The sequence below is a fragment of the Lissotriton helveticus genome, chromosome 1_1, assembly GCF_964261635.1.
Source record: "Lissotriton helveticus chromosome 1_1, aLisHel1.1, whole genome shotgun sequence".
NCBI classification, from domain to species: domain Eukaryota; kingdom Metazoa; phylum Chordata; class Amphibia; order Caudata; family Salamandridae; genus Lissotriton; species Lissotriton helveticus.
In genome coordinates this window covers 1030005055-1030031101 of record NC_136057.1, presented here as the reverse complement: position 1 = coordinate 1030031101, position 26047 = coordinate 1030005055, and the positions used below count along the sequence as shown (strand labels likewise).

The following is a 26047-nucleotide window of genomic DNA, read 5'->3' as shown; positions in this document are numbered from 1 at the left end:
TAGACAACGGAAGGAGGGAAGGCGGATGGGGGCAAGCAACACTGATACGAGAAGGAAGGAGAGCGGGAGGGGGTAAGCAAGTTGGATAACAGACGAGGGATGGTTGGGGACAGTGGAAGTAACCAACACAAAACAAAATAAGGGTGGGTGGGGCAAGAAAGACAGACAATGGAAGGCGGGAATGTGGAAGCAGGTGTAGTAAACAACATGGACATCAGAATGAAGGAAGACAAGTGAGGGCGAGCAAAACAGACAACGGAAGGAGAAGGGGTTGAAGAGGGTGGGCGCAAGCAACACGAAAAACAGAAGGAAGGCAGGTGGTGGCAAGAAACATGGACAAAGGAAAGAACAGGTTCGCGGGTGAAGGCAAGCTTCACGGACAATCAAAGGATGAAGTGTGAGAGGAACACAGAGGTGGGAGTAGTAAATCAGGGGGACCCTTCGGTGGACTTTTGCTGCCCAAACCTGAACCTTGGCAGAACGCTGTGTTCTCTGCTTGCCTAGCAGAGAGGACTCTCTCCACGACTCGCCGGACCCGCTCCGCGGGTCCCGCATCGCGTGACCCGACCAGGGAGGCTGTTGGCTGCTGCAAGATCGCTGGGAGGAGCGCGGGGCAGGCGACAACACCAGCGGGGCTGCGAGCAGATAGGCAGGGACTCCAACGTCCAGGAGCCCCTGCGCGCCCAACCTGCAACACCTGGGCTGCTCTCCCCGCTGGCCACGCCCCCCCGCCAACGAAGTGAAAAGCGGGCTTCACTCACAATCCTCTGGGACCCTTCGGTGGACTTTTGCTGCCCAAACCTGAACCTTGGCAGAACGCTGTGTTCTCTGCTTGCCTAGCAGAGAGGACTCTCTCCAAGACTCGCCGGACCCGCTCCGCGGGTCCCGCATCGCGTGACCCGACCAGGGAGGCTGTTGGCTGCTGCAAGATCGCTGGGAGGAGCGCGGGGCAGGCGACAACACCAGCGGGGCTGCGAGCAGATAGGCAGGGACTCCAACGTCCAGGAGCCCCTGCGCGCCCAACCTGCAACACCTGGGCTGCTCTCCCCGCTGGCCACGCCCCCCCCGCCAACGAAGTGAAAAGCGGGCTTCACTCACAATCCTCTGGGACCCTTCGGTGGACTTTTGCTGCCCAAACCTGAACCTTGGCAGAACGCTGTGTTCTCTGCTTGCCTAGCAGAGAGGACTCTCTCCAAGACTCGCCGGACCCGCTCCGCGGGTCCCGCATCGCGTGACCCGACCAGGGAGGCTGTTGGCTGCTGCAAGATCGCTGGGAGGAGCGCGGGGCAGGCGACAACACCAGCGGGGCTGCGAGCAGATAGGCAGGGACTCCAACGTCCAGGAGCCCCTGCGCGCCCAACCTGCAACACCTGGGCTGCTCTCCCCGCTGGCCACGCCCCCCCGCCAACGAAGTGAAAAGCGGGCTTCACTCACAATCCTCTGGGACCCTTCGGTGGACTTTTGCTGCCCAAACCTGAACCTTGGCAGAACGCTGTGTTCTCTGCTTGCCTAGCAGAGAGGACTCTCTCCACGACTCGCCGGACCCGCTCCGCGGGTCCCGCATCGCGTGACCCGACCAGGGAGGCTGTTGGCTGCTGCAAGATCGCTGGGAGGAGCGCGGGGCAGGCGACAACACCATCGGGGCTGCGAGCAGATAGACAGGGACTCCAACGTCCAGGAGCCCCTGCGCGCCCAACCTGCAACACCTGGGCTGCTCTCCCCGCTGGCCACGCCCCCCGCCAACGAAGTGAAAAGCGGGCTTCACTCACAATCCTCTGGGACCCTTCGGTGGACTTTTGCTGCCCAAACCTGAACCTTGGCAGAATGCTGTGTTCTCTGCTTGCCTAGCAGAGAGGACTCTCTCCACGACTCGCCGGACCCGCTCCGCGGGTCCCGCATCGCGTGACCCGACCAGGGAGGCTGTTGGCTGCTGCAAGATCGCTGGGAGGAGCGCGGGGCAGGCGACAACACCAGCGGGGCTGCGAGCAGATAGGCAAGGACTCCAACGTCCAGGAGCCCCTGCGCGCCCAACCTGCAACACCTGGGCTGCTCTCCCCGCTGGCCACGCCCCCCCGCCAACGAAGTGAAAAGCGGGCTTCACTCACAATCCTCTGGGACCCTTCGGTGGACTTTTGCTGCCTAAACCTGAACCTTGGCAGAACGCTGTGTTCTCTGCTTGCCTAGCAGAGAGGACTCTCTCCACGACTCGCCGGACCCGCTCCGCGGGTCCCGCATCGCGTGACCCGACCAGGGAGGCTGTTGGCTGCTGCAAGATCCCTGGGAGGAGCGCGGGGCAGGCGACAACACCAGCGGGGCTGCGAGCAGATAGGCAGGGACTCCAACGTCCAGGAGCCCCTGCGCGCCCAACCTGCAACACCTGGGCTGCTCTCCCCGCTGGCCACGCCCCCCCGCCAACGAAGTGAAAAGCGGGCTTCACTCACAATCCTCTGGGACCCTTCGGTGGACTTTTGCTGCCCAAACCTGAACCTTGGCAGAACGCTGTGTTCTCTGCTTGCCTAGCAGAGAGGACTCTCTCCACTACTCGCCGGACCCGCTCCGCGGGTCCCGCATCGCGTGACCCGACCAGGGAGGCTGTTGGCTGCTGCAAGATCGCTGGGAGGAGCGCGGGGCAGGCGACAACACCAGCGGGGCTGCGAGCAGATAGGCAGGGACTCCAACGTCCAGGAGCCCCTGCGCGCCCAACCTGCAACACCTGGGCTGCTCTCCCCGCTGGCCACGCCCCCCCGCCAACTAAGTGAAAAGCGGGCTTCACTCACAATCCTCTGGGACCCTTCGGTGGACTTTTGCTGCCCAAACCTGAACCTTGGCAGAACGCTGTGTTCTCTGCTTGCCTAGCAGAGAGAACTCTCTCCACGACTCGCCGGACCTGCTCCGCGGGTCCCGCATCGCGTGACCCGACCAGGGAGGCTGTTGGCTGCAGCAAGATTGCTGGGAGGAGCGCGGGGCAGGCGACAACACCAGCGGGGCTGCGAGCAGATAGGCAGGGACTCCAACGTCCAGGAGCCCCTGCGCGCCCAACCTGCAACACCTGGGCTGCTCTCCCCGCTGGCCACACCCCCCCACCTATCAGCCTATGACTCACCAGCACCACCGCTCTTAGGGGTACGCAGCTACCGCCTCGCGGGAGCGAGCGGGAGCGTGCCGGGAGAAGCCCGGGACAAGGGTGGGACCGTCTGTGGCCGTCCGGGGCCGGAGGAGGCTGGGCTGGGCCCACTCCCTTTCGCCTGCATCGCTCTGACACCAACTGAATCAAGGACCAGGCACAGGTATGCCTTCACCAGCACTATACGAAACTCCATCAAGGGCGGGGGGAAGTAACACCGGGACCTTGGACAATTACTTTAAATCTGCAAAGGGTGAGGGTGGAAAAGAAAGTTTCTTAGAGAGGCGAAGGGTAGAGCGACGCCGCTCCATTGCAACTATGAAAAGCAGACCTCTCAGTGATATAATCCCTTACCCAATTACCCAAGAGGAAGCCACTGATATTGATAGCCAGGATCCCTCAACCCAAGATGGTGTCCCCCTACTGTTAAGAGATAACACCACTACCCCCGGCACATTGCCTGAACAGAGTATGGAGATAACTCCATCTGTAATACCTACTAACATGACTGTTGATCTGGTTACACAAACTCCTTCCCCAGGCAAAACCGGGAATACCAAGCCCAAGCAAATTGCTGTGGTGGATTTCCATGGCCCCCCATCAAATAAGCGTAGAAGAAAAACGAGGGGGGGTCAGGGGAAAACCAAAATATCCCATTCAGATTTTGGCAAAAACCATAAGTTTTTACCGGCCCCTGATAAGGCCAGAGAGAAAGCACATACCGACACCCTTCCCCAGGACGCAAGCACTGTCACTTTGGTTACCAACAGTGATTTGGAGGTTAATCCTCCTCCCAAAGCTCCCTCTATTACATCTCTAGGGAGCTTAGAATTCCTACTTCGCTCACTCTTGCTGCCCATTAGTGAAAGCTTAAAAAAAGTTGAGATCAGGCTTACCATCCTAGAGGCAACTCTAACCACCTTGAATACCGCGGTGAGAAAGCAGACCAGAAATTTGGGGCCCACTCCACCTCTTGGAAATCCTCCCAGCAAACAAAATCCTCCCCCCAATATAGGGGATTCACATGGCCCCATTGCAGGAGCATTGAAGGGCACTGTGACTGCCCTTCCCTTGCAGCCACTTATGGCCATCCCTGTTAGGCCCCCACGGAGCACCCCAAATACCACAAATCCACAGACAATAGACCCTGTCCCCCACAATCTAAAGTCAGGCATAAATCCGGGGTTCCCTTCTACTCCTAGAAATTTCTCTCCTCCCCCACGTTACCCCACCCAAAGAACACGGAGACCAGATCTGCCGCCAGAGGCTAATAGCCTTATGGTGGTTTTAGCGGGTGCACCCACTCTGCATAGGGGCGAAAACGAAGATTTCCAATCTCTTAAGAAAAAAGTCATTAAATGGCTGAATTGGAATAGACCCCTGCCGTCACATTTTAATAATGAGATTATAATGGTCAGAAGGGTGCCATGGGTGGGGAATACCAGGAAAACAATAATAGGGGACTGCATAATGGTGACCTTCAGGGACCCTGGAACTGTTTTACACATTTGTGCTGGGTCAAATAGATCACTGGACTCTACCATACAGACCCTACCAGTGTCTTTCTTCTTTCCACCCATCCGCATGCATCACGACCCGCCGCAAGGCAATTGGACAAGGGTGGATCACAGGCCAAGACACAAAGAATATGTTCGACGCACAAACTACCAGTTACCTGAAACACCTTATTGCCATTTTAATCGCTTTAACTGCTTGAGTGGGCTTGATGGGGTGGATTGACTGCTCCCTACCAATCCTATGATTGTGGACAATGGCACTTGTGACACTCCTGAGATACCTGGATTCTCCATTGAAACTGCCCCCGAAGTAACAACTGGTGTAATTTCCCCCTCTTGCCTTCCCATCCCGGCAACTCCCGTTATAGAACATCTGAGATTAATCTCGTGGAATGTAGCCGGATTAGCAAATAAGCTGGCTGACCAAGACTGGGGAACTTACATTGAGACTGGGGACGTCTGTATGTTCCAGGAAACTTGGGCAAGGGAAGAATATGTGCAGCAAGGCTATCACTCATTTTACATCCCGGCCAGATGGGAGGGCAAAGGACGCCCTTCTGGTGGGCTCGTAACCTGGGTGGCGTCCCATCTAGGCTGTGAGGCCACAAGGCTACCAACCCCCTCCGATGATATCCTTGTGGTCCTATTGACATGACCAAACCAAGCGAAACTCGCATTAATAACATCTATGCTAGGCCAGCTGGAATTGCTAGAGAATCACCTACTATAGGTGAACTTTCAGAGTATTTGTCCGAAATGCCGGGAGATCTACCTTATGTAGTGGGAGGGGATTTAAACTCCCACTTCGAGCCGCTCCCAGGCCTTTTAGAGGGCTTTCCGACAGAAGAAGAGGCCAGGTGGTCAGTGCCCCCGGTAGAAGCTCCCCCTCCGAAGGCATAGACTCCTGTAGCACTCCAGATCACAGCTCTCGCCCTAAAGTTTGGAATTAGAGCCTGTAACGGGCGTGTTAGATCTGACATACCAAGCAGAACCACATATAACAGAGTGGGAAGAGAATCTCTGCTGGATTATGTCCTGGTACAGATAGCGAACTGGCCAGCTATTCGGGACTTCAGGGTAATGGAAAGACTGGATAGTGATCACAATGCCCTTGAACTAGATCTCACCCATCCCGGCCACTGAACCGCCTTCAGGATTGGGCAGAAGAGATGGGGGTTCTTAGTCCGTACCAGGCGGGCTTTAGAAAGGGAGTCTCCACAGTGGACCAGGTCTTTAGATTAAACATTATTTACTGGAGGGCGGCGATATTCGAGGGCGGCAGCCTATACACTATTTTTGTGGATCTGCGTGCCGCCTTCGACCTAGTGCCCAGAGGGAAACTTTGGAGTGTTTTACGTGAGATGGGCGTCCCACCGGACATCCTGACAATCCTCCAGAGACTACACCATAACAACTATGCTCGAGTGAGGTGTGGGAGGTCCGGGGCATTAACGGACAGATTCCCCGTTGACCGAGGGGTTAGGCAGGGTTGTGTGCTGGCACCGACCCTGTTTTGCCTCTTTGTCAACGGGGTAATCACCCATTTAAATGCCATTGAATACACTGACGCCCCCAAACTGAACGGCAGCAGGGTGCCTGCAATCATGTTTGCGGATGACACCCTGCTGCTGTCCAAAACTCCTATGGGGATACAGAGGGTCCTAGACTCATTCGTGTCCTTCTGCACTGACAGGGGTTTAGAAATCAACGCAACCAAAACTAAGTTTATGGTCCTGAACCCAAGGCAAAAACTGCGGCCGAATCCGTTATTGGGAGCCTCACAGCTTGAGAGAGTTTCCACCTTTGAATATCTTGGTGTAACTCTCAATGAATCTATGACTTGGGGACCACACCAGAATAGGGCCAATCTTAAACTGGTACAGACCACAGGGGGCATCACCAGGATGATGAATGGCTCCACATATCGTCCGTTGGGGCCGCTCATCCAGATTTATAAGGTACAGGGGAGGGGTGCTACTATGCATGGTGCGGAATTGTGGGGACACATACCCTGCCGCAGCTTGGCAACAACCGAGAATAATTTTATTAGGCAGATAGTCGCACTTCCGCCTAGCACCCCCCTCCTCCCCCTGAGGCTGGATCTGGGTCTACGACCAATAGTGGACGAACTAGGGTTGAGACCCATAGCCTTCTGGCGAAGGCTATGGAGCAGTGAAGAACTTCTTACCTACAGGGCAGAATTGATGGAGCTTTTATCCCACCCGAAAGCACTATCGATCCCCTGGATAAAATATATCCACAAATCCTGTATGACCCTAGGGTTCCCTGACCTCTGGTCCAATCCCGCCGATGCTTCATTAAACATCTCTAAGAGAGCTCTGGCCGCTGCTTACCATGAACAAAAACTAGCCATGGCCCTGGATAGCCAGGGTGAAGGGTCACTTACCTCTGCATTTGTGCAAAGTAAAGACTCGTACAGGTTGGAGAGGGTCCTTGATGATATTTCCCCCGTGCTGGCCAGGAAGCTGTTTCTCCAATGGAGATATGGTACACTGCCCTTACGATCTTTTACCAGCTCCTGGTCAGCACCCCCTTCTACAAAACAGTGCCCGGCCTGTGCAGGTGCGGATGAAACCGATTTACATGTGGTTATGTTTTGCCCAGTATATAAGGCAGCGAGGAAGTATTGGCTCCTACCCTTGATCAGAAATCTGGGTTGCAGGGAGTACTTCCCAATGTACAGAATTTTAAAAACGGACGTTTCAACCCTAACTGTGTTTGCAATAACAAAATTTCTCATCAATGTGTGGCACACTCGCACCCGTATTCTGAAGACCCAGGCTCCCTCCTAATGTAAAGGCCCATTGTTTTATAAATGCAATTTTATTAGTACTCAATTTTAAGGTTTTACATTAAACAAGTATGTACTGACTGATTATGTATGATGATTTTATAGTGATTTGTGTATGTTTTATTGTACATCTTTGATGGCCAGTGGCCGAAATAAAGATTTGACACACATAAAAAAAAATCAGGGAGACAGCTGAAAAACATGGACAGTCCTAAAGTGTTTAAACCCAAAGAAAAAAGTAGTGAAAGGACACAAGTATTAAGTCCATGCTCCAAGCGAGAGACAAACACACGAACAGGAAGAACGCCTACAGCAGTGCGCAAATAAGAGACAACCAAATAACGGTGGTAATGAGCCAACCAATGGGGGGCCTCTGAGCCCACTGTTTAGAAAACAATACGCCTTGCGATCCGTTGAATAAGCAAGGAAATGAGTCACAAGACACTCTGTAGGCGAGACCTAAAAATGGTCCAGAAGGGTATAATCTCGTTGGAAACGTTATGCACAATATTATACTTTTAAATGTATCAAATGTATCACAAAAATGCCTTTGACTTCATGTCATTCTTGATAACAATGTAACTAATTAGAAATATGAATAATAACTTTAAAAACGCAGTTTCCTGAACATTCCTTAATTAATGCGTTTTTTAAAGTGTCCTTCGGGTCGAGTTCGAGCTACATTTAAAAAAAAAAATACATTTTTTTAAAAAGGGAGCTCAAATGGCTTGGTTAGGTAACCGTGACAATATGTTAGGCTTTCCGTATACTAAGCAATGTGATTTGAAAATACCGTGACGAGGGTGCAGTACAGGGGTCAGACCTCGGACACCTAAGTGGTTACTTTACTTTACACTTTGACACTTTGACTCTCCTCAGGCAGCAGTCCTACGCCCCGCCCTCTCCCCGAGTGGGTCGGGCAGTGGGCGGGGCCTGCAGGGCGTCACCTTCCTCTTCCTCGCCCTGGCTTCCTCTGTTATTCCCGTCCCGTGCACAAACACGCAGTGTGGTGCCCATGCTCGTTCCGGGGTTGTGCTTGGACGTTGCACATGATCTCTCGGCTGGCGCGGGCGGCTTGGTGCCGGGGGATGGCAGGCTTCTTGCCGAGGACGCCCCGGGCATGTATGGGGTCCCAGAACCCGGGGGTGGTCAATCTCTTGGGAGTACTGAACGGCATCAGCGGCAGGGTGAGTAGCGTGGAACTCAGTGTCTGACCGTACATGGGTAACCCTGGGGCTGTGTTTATTGTTTTGTCGTATATAATAGTAACCACAATTTCGGTGTCATTTCCGTATACAGAAGATTTGGGGCTACAACCGCGCGTTTCTGAATGCTCTTGTCAAAGTGCTGGTTTGCAGTGCTTGGGATCAACAAGTTGGGGGTTGTTAAAAGGGCGGTGGTCGAAACAGCATAACTACAATTGTCACTTATGCGTCCATCGCTCCGCAGAGAGGCTAAGATGTGGATGGGCATGTAATATGTACACGTCAATGGTGTCTCACTCACGGACTGGTAATATGACAACTGACTGCTGCCTCAGCTTCAGAGCTCTCAATCGTGCACCAATATACATACCCATGCTAACCTGAAATGACTCAGACACGTGTAGACTCGGTACAGTATACACTTTGCGAGTCATGTGTTGCATGAACACATACAGGAACACATCTTGGGGGGGGGAAGCAAATACTCGGGGAAATCTAGAAGAAGCAAAACGTGAAATGTAAACGGAGATCGGTGATGTGGAGTCCCGCAGTTTTTTTGTTGGTTTTTTTTACAGCCATTGTTGAGAAATCGATCAGTCTTTTACCAGTACAGTACATGAGTGTACAGACGGGTTCAGACCAGTTTAGAAGTTAGACCTGGTCAGAGCCGACTCTCTTAAAGCTCTGCTGCTTAGTGCGTTGGGCGTCAAAACACTATATTAAGTGATCTGGAAGTCGGGTGCTGCTGTACATAGATATACGAGTATCCCTAGTGCTGTATGCAGAAGCATAGGTGTTGTGGCCAAATAAAGGCGCTTGGATATTCGAATGCCTATTCAGAGTGAGCAAATGGAGCATTACAGAGGAGGACCCCAGTACCAGCCCTACACAAGCTAGATCAGCTGCGTATGGTTAGGATACATAGGAGCTGGATGTTGAACCTATGTAGACAGCCATATAGGTATCATGAGAAATCTGTGTCACCTGCACATGGAAACCAACTATGCACATGTTCTCAAAGATTGGTTGGGAATGAGGCAGGGCCGGTTCTAGGATTTGCGAGGCCCTGGGCTAAAAGGGAATGTGCGAGGCCCCTCTAATGTAGATAAGTGGCCCCTTGCAAGGAGACCATTCACAGACACTGTGGGAAGCCCATTGTCCATCATTTTGGCGCCCCCATAGTTTTAACTTTGAGCCCACAAGCATTTCTCACACCTTCAGTTCGATAGGTGTGAGAATTGCTTGTGGGCTAAACGTTAAAACTATGGGGGCGCCAAAATGATGGACAATGGGCCTCCCACAGTGTCTGTGAATGGGTCTCCTTTCAATTGAAGGGAGCGTCTCCCTCCCTTATGTATCCAGATACCATCTCTGAGAGGCCCTGTGAGGGGGCCCCTCCATTTCAAAGAAAGGTGACGCCTTTCTTTGAAATGGATCGCCAGGGAACAGACAGGACACATCACCAGTGCGTGGCCCCATGCTGGTGGGCTAAGTGCGAGGCCCTAGGCTGTTGCCCACTCTGCCTAGCCTAGCGCCGGCCCTGATGAGAGGAATACTGTTCTAGCGCTCAACGCATGGACGAGCCAGATGTACTGACTTATTGGTGGGGCGCAAGTCACATGAGACAATTTTGAATGTAACTTGTGTAGAACTGCAGGTAGGACTAGAGCACAGAAAGTCTATCATTTTGGGATAGCTATGCAATTTTATCAGTTTTGAGACTGTACTATGCTTTTAACCTCATTGCCAAATCCATGCTCTTACCCCCTTTGCACATACACCGCTCTCTTTCTCTCTCTCTGTTCCATGCCTCATCTAGTCACACACCGCTTCCCTGCCCCTTAACCTCTTTAAACACTCAGCTGTACGCTCCCTGCTTATTCTACTCTCACACTGCCCCTTTGCTCCTTGTTAGCGCGCAGCCGCTGTCTCGTTTGCTAAAGACATCATGGGGACATTCAAAAGCTGACCTAGGAATGCATTCTGCCTGTTGCTTGCCATTGGTTCTGTGGTTTGTAACTCATGTTTTCTTGCTTCCGTTTGCTGGCTTATTTTGTTCTAGGCTGTCCAGCTTGAGATCGTACCTTCCCTTTCCCAAACCTTATTTAAAGTATTCTTCCAGTACTCCTTGCTCCCTCTCTGTACACAGGCCTGTACATCTTGCTCTTCTTTCTTTACATTTGCAGTACGGTCAAAGATCGAGGTCAAATGTCAGGCACTGTCTTCCAAGGGCTCTTGTTCACTTTTCTTTCTCTGACTTCAAAGGGGGAAGATTTATGTGATAATCTTGCTGGATTCTGGGGATAGGAAAGAGTTTTTTCTAGCACACAACAACGTTTAAATGAACTGCATAAGTAGTTCAGAATATATCCGAATTAGGAACACAAATAAAGCAATTTTTTTTGTTATTTCTGAAGTGTGTTGGAAACGATTGCATAAAAATGATCAAAACAAATAATTATTCTGTGTGATGCAATTTCCACACATTTTCGTAAGGGTCATTTCAATTGAAAATGTGTTGTTTTTAGTGTTAGTACTCTACCATACCATGAATACTCCACTCTAAGCTACTCCAAATCACTGCACTCTAGTCTGCACCACTCGACTCCATGCCACTGCACTCTACGCCTCTCTAGTCTACCCTCTACCACTCTTCTCTATGCCAATGCACTCTTTACCACTCTACACTACACCACTGCACTCTCCACCATTCCAGTGTAGGCCACGCCAATCTACTCTGCAGCACTGCACTTTACCCTGACCCTGCACTCTATGCCAATCCACTGCATGCCACTCTAATCTACTCTGCACCACTGCATTCTACATCACTTTACTCAGCGCCATTACACTCTAATCGACTCTGCACAACTGTGCTCTATAGTGCAGCACTCCACACTATGCCACTTTGCTCTACTCTGAAACAATCTACCCTACGCCACTGTACTCTACACCATTCTGCTACTCTGCGCAAGTCCACAACACTGCACTTTACTCTTAATCTCTGCACTCTACGCCAATACATTTTTCACAACTGCACTCTGCCACTGTACTCTACGCCACTGCACTCTACTCTGCAACACTGCACTCTACGCCACTGATTTCTATGCCACTCTACAGTGCACTACTCCACTCTATACCACTGCACCATACTCAACTCTGCACCCCTCTACGCCACTGCACTTTATGCCACTTGCCTCTACTCTGCACTCTGTGCCACTCGACACTACTCTTCACCACAGCCCTCTGCATCACTCGACTCTTTGCCACTCTACTATGCACCACTCTAATCTACACTGCATTCTACAACGCTGCATTGTACACCACTAAATTCAATGTCACTGCACTCAATGCCACTGTACCCTGCAACACTCTATGCCCAAGTGCTCTACACCAGTTCACTCTACTCTCTGCCACTCCAGTGTGTGCCAGCATTTAAGAGAGACTCTAAATGTCCCATGAATGTAGCAAGAAGATTCCAGTCAATACCTTTTTCCTCAATGCGATAAACGTTTTGGGCCTTTCCTTCCTTTGTATTATTACAAGATAAATACCCATCCTGTGTACATAGCATGGTTTGAATCACCTTACCGTTCCTTGTTTGATGCAACAAAATATATACCTTTGAGGATGCCGGTAAAGTTCTGCCACATGCCCGTAATATTTATTGAGTGCTGCCACCCTGGCAGCGTGTACACTGCGTAACCCAGAAGAATGTATGCTGGTGGAACATGTAGACAAACGGTGGCAAGGAAAAAAACACATGCCGGGAACACTTTAGCATTAAGAGCAGGAATGTATGCAGCATACACTGCAAATCTTTGGTGAATAACTTGAAGTACCTGGCAGGAGCATTGTATGAAGCAGAAGATCTTTTGGTACAAATGGAGTAGCAAGCTTGTTTTGTATTGGTTATTGCTCTGGAGCTTATTTGCTATTGTGAAGGCACATCTGTATGAGAGCTTCCACCCTCGTCCACTCAGAGAAAATCTCCCCTATGGCCAGTTCCTACGTATTAAAAGAAACTGCGGCCGCACCAAAAACATCCTCCGACCTTGCCACCAAACTGAGTGAAAGAGGATACCCTGAGAGAATCATCCGTACTATGAAGAAAAGGGCACGGAACCGAACCCGGGAGGCACTACTGGAGAACAACAGAAAAGAGGTCAATACCATCGCCCTCACGTGTGACCACATACAACCCAGCCTCAAATAGAGTGGCCAAAATAATCCGCAAAAACCGGCGCATTCTGAACACAGGCGCATTAAATGGGACCAACCACTGTTCTCATATAGCAGAGCGGGCAGCCTGAAGGACCCACTAGTGTCTACCAGCCCCAGAGAACCCCTTACCCCTGAGGACAGCACTGTCCTTAACGCATGTAGTTTACCCAACATAGTGGGGCATTACCCAGGTGGGAATTGTTGCGTCTGCCACCTAACCAGAGCCACAAAAGCGCTCGATCTCGAGGAGGGCAAAACATGGCGCCTAAGGAAGCATAGAAACTGCAACTTGACACGTGGTGTACCTCATCGAATGCCCCTGTAAACTTCGTTATATCGGGATGACGAGCAGAAAAATCAAGACTAGGATTGGCGAATAGCGCAGCAGCATACGATACAAGAGGAATACCACAAGGATGACGGAACATTTCATCCAGAGAAGACACACACCCAACGACCTCAGATGGACTATGATCGAGAACATTTGAGTTAACAGGACAGATGGCAACCTCCTACTCCAGAAAGAACTAGGCTTGATCTGTTGCTTGTCCACGCTCATATCAGGGCTCAACGATAACAACCCTTGGAACGCCCTCAGCAAACACTGAAGGAATGCAGCATCCTCTTACCACACGTGCAAACCGCTCACCCATGACATGAGACAGGGTACCTAAGAAAATGCACACACCCTAATTCGATGATGACGTTACTAAACCCTTACTTAGACAGGACAACTGGGAACATCTTAAAGGCACACACAGCGCCACGGCGTCTCATCTTTATCCCAAAGTGAGTGCCGCCAACATAACCGCCTTAGTGACTGGCACCATTTTGGGTTACCACCGCAACATGAGTGCCACTTCACATATGGGTAATCATGCACCTCCATTCAAGGTACTTAATTGGGGCCATTATGTCCCCTGCAAACACTGGGACAATTAGGAGCGTACTAGCTCCTCTCATAACCATATACCCCTGCCACTCTTAAATGTCTGACCTGATTATCACTCATACTTTGGACTCATAATTCGGGTCAAAAGTAGCTGCTAGGCACCTTGGTTACTCTAAATACATTCAAGCAGACAGAGTAGCACACAGGAAAGGCTTGTCATAGTCACCATGAAGCCCGGACACAGGCGTGCCACTTGGTCTTTAGGCTGTGGTGCGTTAATTATTTTCCTATTAATTTTTAATGATCTCATGAGCGTCCGATAAATACTATTTAAATCTATGGACACATCATTTCACTGAATACAAACTTTATTTACACAATGTCCTCCACTGAAGATCTCACACTTTTTTCAGTTGTTACCACACAAGGACGCTATTCATGATGAGGCGCACATGAGGACGCCAGTTGCCATGGCGGGCACGCCGCAATCATTCGCGGCACCTGGCTGAAACAGGAAGTACTTAAACTGGCTCCGAGATACCTGTCTGCATCTACGGAATCCCGGCAGCATGCCGCAGTAGGTATGAGGAGCGGGCCAGTGACCTTGACGAATGTGTGACTACAGTTGCTTCCCCCCGGATTCATGTTGCTCACTCTGAAAATCTCATTGTAAGCATTGTACCTTTTCTTTCATGTTATTAAAACCACAAACATACCGATAACTCAACGCTATTTGATCAATGCACAGTAGTGCATAATAATCAGCATTAAATAACAGCCACTTTCTCACAAGCGTCACTATCCGTTTCACTACTGCAAATTTGCCTCATAGTGTATGGACACGGTGCTCATCTAGTCACATTACTAGTGTGCGAATATGAGACGGTACAATTACTTAATGTCTATGTTTGTTGTTTTCCCAACAGGTTTTGAGCAAATAGAGGAACATTTCCTCCCTCATCTCATTTAAACGCACCTTAGTGTGTGCGAGACATATCTGGTCAAACAAACCACACCTGACCACCACTAACTCACGGTACACATAGGTCCTGACAAAAGCCAGCATACACAGCAGTCTGGCTGAAACATGTGACCTCGTACTTCTGTCTAAAGTAGATCTAGCTCCCACTAATAAGCTAGTTCTCATTGATATTTACCTATTGTACCAGGGGAAGTGAACTAGCCCACATTATTCCTCTCTCTCCTGTTTGATTATTACATCTGGATGAGCTACTGACAAACAGATTCTGCAGGCAAGGCAGCTCTTTTAAAGATTCACATCATAGTCATTACACTTTTAGAAAACCAGTGGGAACAAATGACCGCATAAGTAATCAAAGACATATCATACTTTACCTTCTAAAGAAAAGTCGTCTGGTTCTTCCTACTCCGGTGGTTGGGAATCAAGCAAGAATTTCAGCAAATATTTCAAGGCCTGCAGGAGAAAATATTTTTAACCCAGAAAATGTAAGAATAGCGCACCCAAACCTGTTTTATTCACAATAAATAGCAGAATTCCTGACTACTGCAGAATTATGGAGCTAGGAGATCCAGTGGGCGGGTGTACCCAAGGCTTTGTAGCTTAATGGAAAGCAGAAGTCTTAGACCATTGGGTGTTGAAGGTGGTTCGAGTAGGCTGTATTCTAGACTTTGTTTAGCGCCTCCAAGTTTGAGGTACATTCCTACTAGTGTTCCCAGAAATATGGATAAGACCCAGGCTAAAAGTGACAAGGCTTTCATACAGAAAAAAACAGAGATTCATGTGCTAATGGTAGAAGAGGAAAGGGGCATCTATTCTAGGTGACAAGCTTACTAGAGACTAACATCCAGCACTGGATATAAATAATGCCAACAGCTGGGCCTGGGCATCTCATTTCAAGATGGATTGTCTGCAGAGAATAATATACATGGTCTTCCCAGGTGAAATCATGGCAACCATCGAGCTGCTGGATGCCGGTCTTCATACTGCAACACATCAGATCCATCACAAATAGCTTCAGTTTGCAGTAGAACGTCAACATTTCCAATCCTGTGTCCAGCAATTCATCCTCAAATCAGGCTCTATGATCCTATTTGTACTAAAAGAGAGTACTTGTATATCTGTGTGAATTGTCTAGAGGAGAACAGCAGAGTTCCAAACCAGATGGTATCTTTTAAAGGTTGACAGGGCATGTTTAAAGTGCAACTGGTTCTTGTTCGGCTCTCGCCGCTGTTTTTTTTGCACTCGCCTGCACAGAAACCTCAGCGATCACCATATTGTTCAGCCCGATGCTGGCGGTAAGTGTGCATAGACTAATGTAACAGCTCAAATAAAACAAACAGTAATTTATTATTACAATGAGATAGCATGCCTGGCCCTCGGCCCACAGATAAGCTACAACAGCGTTGTAAAACATTACAAGATTCATGTGTAAATAGACCAGCATTTGCAATGCCTTAGGTCTCACATTTATGAGAGTTTGAGCTATTGGCGTTGTAAACCATAACGTTTCCCCATGAAGGCAATGGCCACCAGTTTTCCTGCTATCATGACTCTAGATAAACCTCTCTCTGTCAATCTTAATATAATTTCGCCACATCTTCTAGTCTCTCCCATTCCTCTGAATGGTGACAAGTTATTGAGCCCAAGAAACTCGCCCCATGCCAGGCCATATAGCTTACAGGTGGACACAACCTTGGACCCTACTACCGATTAAAACATCCTCCGTCTCCCACTGTCCATATCTCTGGTAGCATTCGAGTCTTGTCCCTGTCCACATCCGTTGCCAATCCATGGAACCTCTCCCACTGCGAATGAGACCAAGCATCCGCAATGTCATTGTTCTCACCTGGTACATGCCCGAATGTAAACAAAATATCCTGCCACAAACATTCAAGAACAAGCACCCTCAGCAACTTGAAAACCTGAGGGTCCTTTGCAGAGTGCCTGTTAACTACTTGTACCACAGCCATATTATGTATTCTAAAAAGTACCTTCCTGTGCTCATGCTATACTTCACCCCCCTTGTCTCCAGCAGTACACCCCTTCCTCCGCACACCAGCGACCGTTCCAGTGCGAACCAAAGCCTTTTGCATTCGAGGCATCAAAGTAAAGCTGAACATCCCAGTCAAAATCCTGCTGTGCATTAATTGGGATGCCATGAAAAGAGTCCAGATAGAAATGCCACATACGTAAATCCTTCTTCACCCCCGCAGACAACCTGACATGATGGTGCCGGAGGGACAACCCCGAAAGTTCTAACCCAATCTTCTGCAAAAGGTCCTGCCAGCCCGTACTACCCTACATGCAAAATGCAGGTGTCCCAGGAGCACCTGTACCTCTCGTACTATGATTTTAGTTTTTGCTAGCATCATGTCCAACAAAACTTGCACCCCCACCTTTTTCTCTTATTGAAGGCGAGCCACCATCGCCTCTGAATCCAGCTTAATTCCGAAAAAGGAAATGCTCGTCACCGGTCGCACCACTTTTTCTGGTGTCAGTTAAACCCCCACATCCTCCATGAGCTCCTGAAAAGTTACCAGCAACCGCTGGCAGTCGGTGAAACCAGAATCTGTGACAATGAAAAATCAAGATCGTGTGTGAACTTGACATGTCCCATACCCTGCTTGAAATGCATTGCAGGAAAGTGCTGAAACGCTCAAAAAGAGCACAGTGAATAGAGCACCCCATTGGGAGAGCCTTCTCAACATACCAGACCCATAACATTGAATACCTAGCAACTGAAAATCATCTGGGTGTACAGGTAGTAAGCAGAATGCAGATTTAATGTCACATCTTGCATGTTCGATCATGGCCATAACCACATCTACTGAGGATTAAGACACAGGTGCCAAACCCTTCCCAGTGAAATTGTTTATGGATTGACCTGTCGGCCATGATGGGTGTTGAATGAGTCTGAATATCCTTTCTCCTTCTTATGCACTACTCCTATCCGAGAGACTATCAAGTCCTCCATTGGCCATGTGTCAAATGGACTGGCCATTCTCCCTTTCTGCGCTTCATTCAGTAACTTCTCCTACACTGCTTGTGTATGTGCTTGAACTGACCTAACATTTCTGCCCGGGCCCTACCCTCGTATTCCAATTTGAATCCCCATGTGAAACCTTCCAGCAGAAGACTGGCAACTTCCATGTTTGGGTAAGAGCCCAACCAAAATGAAAGTCTGTCCAACTTAACTGGTGTATGTGCTTTTCCCGTTAAGCCCCTGTGCCCCTCTTCCTCCTCTGAAGCACTCTGCATTGTGTGCCCCTGATTCTCCTTGAATTTTGTTGCCATTGTGAGTTGCCACCAGACTGGGTCCCATACGTGTCACCAACGTTCCCGTAGCATTGTACAAGGGCATGCTTCTCTTAGCACTTTGAGCATTCATGTCTGAATCTGCAATACTCCCTTGTACACAGACCTTTGTTGAAATCCCAACAGGGCCCTTAGGTGCCTCCCAGGCTGTCACTGGAGGTCCGTATACATCTCCCATTCCTCCCCTTTGCTTCTGGGTCCCAGGCCATACCTGCCCGAAAATTGTCATTCTACTGGGCCTAGGCATCACCTCCAAATGATATTAGGGCCTTGCATTTGACATCTATATATTTGAATAATGCTACAATTATCTCTGGGTATTTCTTACAATATACACTGGCATATTTGAGAAACGCAGCTGTCCTTTTTCTTTTCTTTTCTTTTTTTTTTGCAATTTTCTACTGTCATGGGCACACATAGATGTGTACTAGCAAAATTGGGTGTGCTCCTGTAAAACAACTCTTACATTGGGATTAATATTGTGTGAATTATGTTTGCTCTTGCTCCAAGGTGTAAAGACATTGTGATTTGTTCTACCCCATGGTGTGTAATGGCATAACCCTCTAATAAAAATGTTAAAAAATAAAAAATGTGCACACATGGGTGTCTTGTTAGCTCATACTCCTCTTTTGAGCATTCTTTGGCTTTGCGTTCCCTATGTAGGAGTTTAAACACTTCTATGTAGTTTTCGTACCCTGAGTTTCTTATTCTCCTTTCCTTCTGCATCATCTGCCTTTCTGTTATCCACTTGCTTTTCCCCCTCCACCTGTTGCCGTGATGGTAGCACTCACTAGCCTAGGGGTCCACCCCTTGTCCCTATTTCCTTCCCCACAGGCAACCTCCATCTTTTGCGGTGCCTCCGTCTGTTGTCTCTTCACATCTGTCCCCACCCCAGTGTCCCTGATTTATCTACCCTTCTGCAATCGCACCTTTTCTAATTCACACTCGCCCCCAGCATCCACTCCTGTTGACACCATCCCTGTCCCTGCCACCTCGGTTGTGTATGTGCTCTTACCTGACTGTAAGGTTGCCACCCGCTCTGAAGCCTACCGACTTGCCAGTGGATGTTCCCTCTGCTCCCCTTGCAAGTCAGTTGACCAGCCTGGTGCCGTCCATGGAACCTGTAAAACAGCACAAGAGATTGGATTGGACTGGCCCCCTCCCACATGTTAGCCATGCCCTTGGCTGTGCCGACACTCCTGGCCTCTCCACTTCAATTATATCGCCTTCCTTGAGGCTGTGACCTCCATAATCCAATTCAACCTCCTCACGCCATGTGGCCACTTTCAGACTGCGTCCCATACCAGCCACACCTTGGAGCACCTGTTTTCCTACCATAGGATTACCTTGATGAACACCCAGAGGGACCGTACCATACCCTCTTGGAATCTCCATCAATGCGGACGTAACTCGTGGTGTCCCTAATCCAAAGATGCACCACTCCGATCCTGTGATCTCCATGGCAAGGCGTCCCTAAACCTTCCTGTGCCATATGATATTTTCTCCCAGAACGTGGTCCAGTGGACCGTTTTGGGGCAGGCTACTGACACAAAGCCCTGCTAACCAGTAATAATTTTATGGATGACCAGCGACAAACCTAGGAGCACCAAGAAAATGCTAGATAAATCTTTTTCTGCGCTATGAGCTATCACAGTGTACACCTACCATGAAATTGTGGATGGCAGCCCTAAATGGCGTACTATATACCCCTTGGGCTACATCCTTTACCAGATGTAGCCCAAGAAGAGCAGTCATCTAGACTGCACCTCCATTTTCCCCCAATACCCCCTGGGAATAAACCTGCCTTTGGTCCGCTGTCCCCCAAAACTTGTTACTGGTGAGGGGCTAGGAAAGACAGCACTTAATGGTCCTTTAAAACAGCCTAGAATACAGAAAGCCAAAGCAGCTGAAGTCTTGTTTTGTCCTGTATTGTACAGCCAGCATGGAGTCTTGGGAGTCTCATTGAGTGCATTCTCCGTTTTGCATGTCACTTTGACTGCTCTAGGAAACAGTGTCTGTGTTGTATGATCTCTTTATTGTGCAATCCCTGCACTTGTTGTAGGGAGAAGTCTGTTCTTGAACTGTGGTCTCTGTTTCATCCGGTCCCCCAGCCTGTTATTAATAGCTCTCAGCAGGGCCGGACTGGGAACCAAAACCGGCCCTGGCAAAGTGCTCGGTCGGCCCCCCGGTGGGGAGGTTGGGGGAGCGACCGAGCTCTTTGAAGGGACCGGTTTTCGGCCAATTTTGTTACAGGGCCGATTTTGCAGCTATGCTGCAAAAACGGCCCTCAGCGGCCCAAAACCGGCCCCCAACCTTGCAGCGCACCGGGGGATTGCCCGGTGCCCCCAACGGCCAGTCCGGCCCTGGCTGTCAGCCCTTTTGTTATCTCGGCTTTTATTGTGCTGTCTCTTGAGCCTGTCCTGGGAAGCAGCCTCTCCATGTGTTATGAAATGGTGTCCCTCTTTATTGTGCAGTTTGTGAGCTTATTGGGTGGCAGTCTCTCCTTCAGATGCGATCTCAGGCTATATTGTGCGCTTTCTTAAACTGGACTGGAGAGGAGCATCTTGGACCAGTGATGTAACTCTAACTTGTGCAGTCTTTAACCCCAATCTGGAAAGCAATCTCTCCCTGAGCTGCAAAAAAAATCACAGACTGCGTCAAAGTGTCTCTAAGCCTGTCCTTGTGAGCAGTCCCTCAAGGGGAGCAGTGTTACCTTGAGGTGGGCTCTCTCTCAGTATTGTGCAGTTTTCTAGACTGTCTTGGAGAGCAGCCCTCCTTGTGATCTCACTTTAGCTCTTGCAATCCTTGAGCCTGTTGTGGGGAACAGCCCCTCCTTCAGTTATGTGTAATCTTATCTTGTATTAAGCTGCCACTCAGACTGTTCTTGGTAGCAAGATTTGGGCAGCAACAACAACATAAGAAAAATAAAGTTGCCTGCACCAAGACTTTGCAATGCAATAGGTCTCGCGTTTGTGAGAGTTTGAGCTATTGGCATTGTAAATGGCAATGCCTTTTATTTATGTGTTTTGAAAACCGGCAAACGGTGCTTATACGCGCACTTTGTACTTATAGTCCTTGCTTTCGAGAAGCAAAGCTGGCAATAAAAGCGGCCCAGTTACTGCCAGCCTTGCTTCTGGTAACAAATAAAAGCAGTAATAGTGATGATAATGACCCAATGTAGGACATGACCCCAAAGATGCATATTCTCGAGAAGTCTTGGGTCAGAATTATTTACATGTTTGAAATCTATAACGTGTGCCTGGGTGAGATATCCTATCTGTGCACCTTAAGCGTTGCTTGATCCTGTCGGATTTCCTGTTTGTGAAGTCAAATTGTGCATATCATGCTCTTTGCACAGGTGACAAATGGCTTTCTGTATGTAACAAAGCCCTGGCACCCAGCCTCTTTGTTCGTGGCTTTCTCCCAGTTTTCCACCGGCCCCTAAAAACATGTGGCTCTGCAGAGGTAGGCCTGACCAGCCTTCTACCCCAACACGAGCTGTGTATGCAGAGTCCTCTACTAGCACCGGACCATAGCCCTTTTATGCAGCTGATGGCTTTCACACCCTTGTACCAACTGTGGTTTCTGCTTCACCCTGCAGACTTGAAGAGCGCACTGCTCTGTCTTGTCGTTCAGACAGTCGTAGACCACCATATCTGAGCAGAAGAGGCCGCACCACATGCTTTTCCATGAACTGAGATGCCGCAGAGCGCATTTCTAGTCAGGTTTGAGCTCACCCCGCTGAGCTCGTGAAGGAGGGGCACTCTCTATTGGAGGTCACGTGCTACTCTCTGGCGAGCGGATGTGAGAAATCCGCTCAAAGCCCGCGTGACCCTGTTCAGTGATTGCTGAGTATGTGACAGCCAAGGCCTGCAGGAGTGTTGCAGTCAGCCAGGAGGCCAAGCAGGACTGACGTCCTCTTCAGTGATTGCTGAGTATGTGACAGCCAAGGCCTGCAGGAGTGTTGCAGTCAGCCAGGAGGCCAAGCAGGACTGACGTCCTCTTCTACTCCAGGATAGAATGCAATAGTGAATTAAAGCGCTATAAGCTAATACCGGACCATGCATGACGAATATAAGACCCTGTGGTAATGAGAGGATTCAGTAGCAATGCGTTGTAACCTGTAATGCGCGGCACTTAGCAGGGCTGTACTAACACAGTTTGAACTGGAATCCTTCTTACCTCGGTTTGAGCATGCTTTTTATTCTGGGTAGTAATTGTGCTGAAAACTTCTCACTCATCACGAGATGCAGCTGGCATTGGCGGGGGCACTTCTACACTTAACAGGTTCCGGAGAACAAGGGCAGCAAAATGTCCACTCCTTCAAACTCTTGATGGCTGTCTCTTCGTTGGACTTTGCTCACTTCCACGGACCTCTCTTCTCCAGTAAGAAAGTCCCTGACATTTTGGCTCTGCCATGTGTGCTGTTTTCTTTCGGTAGTATCTTGGTGCTGAGTCACAGCCACGTGTTGGTTTATTTCTGGGTGCTATGGTCTAAGCTAAAAAACACTGCATGCTGATGCCACACACACTGCTAAAGAATTGCCATTGAGTAGTAAAACCTGAGCAGAAGGGTATGAAATCTGTCCGTGATGGAGTTAAACTGCTCATCCGTGCAGGTAGGCTCTACTTCTCTGTCAAACTCATAGGGCACAACTGGCGTCTGCTGTTCCTCCTGGTAACACATTCATATATAAGCTGGAGAATCATTGCCATGTAGGAGCACCAGGGTGCATACACTGTGCCGTCTTCCTGTGATTTCTGGGAGATGAAGAACTAGGGAGTAATCTACCCCACTGCACCTGTCCACGTCAAAACAGTGCTCATCGTGCTATCCGTGCCTAGCTGGGGTGGGCTGTGGGTCTACATCTGGGGGCTGGATACTTGGGCGACATGTAACAGAAACATTGCAAGCATGGCACAAGCTTTGCAATAAGTGATTTTTGGCTAGGAGGTCCCCTTGCAACCCATCCGTGCAAGCTGCAACTCTGAAGAACAAGGATGACCTGCCACAATGAAACGAGCATTGGCATAGCCAATAGGTTTTGCCTTTGGGACCTTATGTGTTTAGCCAAAACTTTTAGCTATGTTGTAGAGCAGTGTTTCCCAAACTGTGGTCCGCGGACCCCCAGGGGTCCGTGACACATTCCCAGGGGGTCCGTGGGCAGCAGTTTTAAAAGAACAGAAAAGTTTCTTGTGTAATTAGCAGCTTTCCAGCAACAATAAAAGTGTCAAGATAATAGCAGTGATTAATGTACCTGCTGGAGAGCGAGGCGAGTTTTGTTCAGTGGCAGCTTTGGCTTAACTAATGTAGCAAGGGTGAATGTGCCTACTGCAAAGAACTTGTAACATGCATTTTAGAAAAGCAGTATTTTATGTGCCTAGGTTTGTGGTTACTGCTTTTGTCAGAGATTATTTTGTTACTGTGCACTTCATAAGTGGCAATCGAAATCTAGCAAAGGGAACTATAAACTGTCAAAGAGCTGCTTGCAAACTGCATGGTACCAGTTAGTAACTTATGTTTTTTCCCAGTTATTCATAATCCCGATGCTGCTAAAAAGACCAAGCACTCTTTAAAAATGCCTACCAGTATGAATGACATGGGAACCTTGTAGTCCCCTTTACCTTATGTAACATTTTATATACACACTGATTTACATGTATGATTCAATGTCTCTATATGTGTGTGATGTAAAGTGCTCTGACATCCTACAATGGTATGAGAGATGCTATAAAACAAATGACATACATGTGACAGAGGGGCTGTTCCTTCAATATAAAATACTAAGGGCCAGATGTACGATCCGTTTTTATATGCGCGAATGGATTCGTGAACCCATTTGCGCATGCAAAAACCTATTGGGCCATGTTCATAGCCTATTTCGCTAAATAGGTTTTGCAACTTGCTATTTGGAAGGGGCATTCCCTTCCAAATAGCGAGTCTCAAACCCATGTACAAATGTTTTTCGGTCGCAAAACACTTGCAATTACCACATACTTCAAGTAGATGGTAATGCATTCGCAAATAGGAAGGGGTCCCCAGGGGACCCCTTCCCCTTTGCAAATGCATGCAAAATTATTTTTTAAGGGCAGGCAGAGGTCCCAGGGACCTCTGCCTGCCCTTAAAAAATGAAACTAAAACGTTTAATTTTCTTTTTTTTAAATGCATGGTAAACGGGCTGCATTTTAAAAAAAACTGCTTTATTTAAAAGCAGTCCGAGACATGATGGCCTGTAGAGCCCAGCAGGCCACCATCGCTGGGAGGGCTGGCATTCCCAATGGGCTCGCAAATTGCGAGAGGCTCATTAATATTAATAAGCCCCGCAATTTGCGACCCCATTGGGAATCCCAAACAGTGTTAAACACACTGTTGTACATTTCATTTAGCGACTCACAATTTGCCACTTGCATTGTGTCGCCAATTGCGAGGCGCTAAATGAAATGGTCGTACATCTGGCCCCAAAATACTTAGTACTTTGAGTATTTGTTTTGTGTGAACACGTGTGGTTTTTTTTTAATTACTGTTTTAATATTTGAAATTTAACTCATACAAATTGCTTGGGGGTCCCCGGCCTCCAATGGTCACTCAATGGGGGTCCTCAGGAGTCAAAAGTTTGGGAACCACTGTTGTAGAGCATTGGAGCTGCTGAACATCATGTTGAAAAGTTATAACAAAAAGTGTTAAGCATTTTAGTTTCCTTTATACAAACCAAGACAACATTATACACAACTGACCAACCTGATTCAAAAAAGATTTTAACATAAAAAATGTCTTAACATTTTTTTGTACTTACACTGCTGGGAATTTCTTCCTGCCTGTTGTCACGCTTGTTTGTTACATTTTTTTTGTTATGGTGGAGCGGGACATAAATAATGGGGGAGTGGAGGTTGTAAAACAGTAATTTAATTAGAACACAAGTAGCGGACGGACACTAGGGGAGAATCAACAGATGCCAGATACCAAAGGCAGGCTGACGTGATGCTTAGGCGGTGCGCTGATGCAAAATGGTGGTGGTGAGTGATGTTTGGTGCTCAGGTGATGCCACTATATGTTGTGCATTGGAAGTACATTGTGGATTGTGGAGTAGTGGAGTTGAAATATGTTGTTCGGTGTGTAATTATGTGGTGTGTATTGGAAATGTGTGGAGTTGAATTGTATGGCCTGAACTGTGGCGTTGAGTGAAATTACGCTTAGTGAAATTGGGTCATGGTGTGGAGTGGATTTATGTTGATTGGTGGTATGTGGCATAGAGTGCATTTATGGGGAGTGTATTTATGTTGCATTGAGTAGAGTGCAATTATGTGATGTGTAATTATGTGGTACTGAGTGGTATGTGGAGTGTATTTATGTTGCATTGAGTAGAGTGTAATTATGTGGCATGTAACTATGTCATACTGAGTGGTAATTTGTGGAGTGTGTTTATGTTGCATTGAGTAGAGTGTACTGATGCGTGTAATTATGTGGCACAGTGGTATTATGTGGACTGTATTTATGTGGCATTGAATAGAGTGTAATTATGTGACGTGTAATTATGTGGTATTGAGTGGTATGTTGAGTGTATTTATGTTGCATTGAGTAGAGTGTGAATATGTGGCCTGTATTATGTGGCACTGAGTGGTATTATATGGAGTGTATTTATGTTTCTTTGAGTAGAGTGTAATTATGTGGCGTCTAATTATGTGCCACTGAGTGGTATGTGGGGTGTATTTATGTTGCATTGAGTAGAATGTAATGATGTGGCGTGTAATTATGTGGCACAGTGGTATTATGTGGACTGTATTTATGTGGCATTGAATAGAGTGTAATTATGTGACGTGTAATTATGTGGTATTGAGTGGTATGTTGAGTGTATTTATGTTGCATTGAGTAGAGTGTGAATATGTGGCCTGTATTATGTGGCACTGAGTGGTATTATATGGAGTGTATTTATGTTTCTTTGAGTAGAGTGTAATTATGTGGCGTCTAATTATGTGCCACT

General features: G+C 48.4%; 1 protein-coding gene across 1 annotated transcript in view; it reads left to right on the top strand.

Annotated features, from left to right (window-relative positions):
* Positions 1 to 8430: 8430 nt before the first annotated feature.
* Positions 8431 to 26047, top strand: part of LOC144820147 (transmembrane protein 53-like) — a 69683-nt gene continuing 52066 nt past the window's right edge. The window contains exon 1 of the mRNA XM_078677779.1: positions 8431 to 8640. Within this exon, the coding sequence (XP_078533905.1) occupies positions 8503 to 8640 (138 nt within the window). The 5' untranslated portion in view covers positions 8431 to 8502. The remainder of the gene's footprint in view (positions 8641 to 26047) is intronic.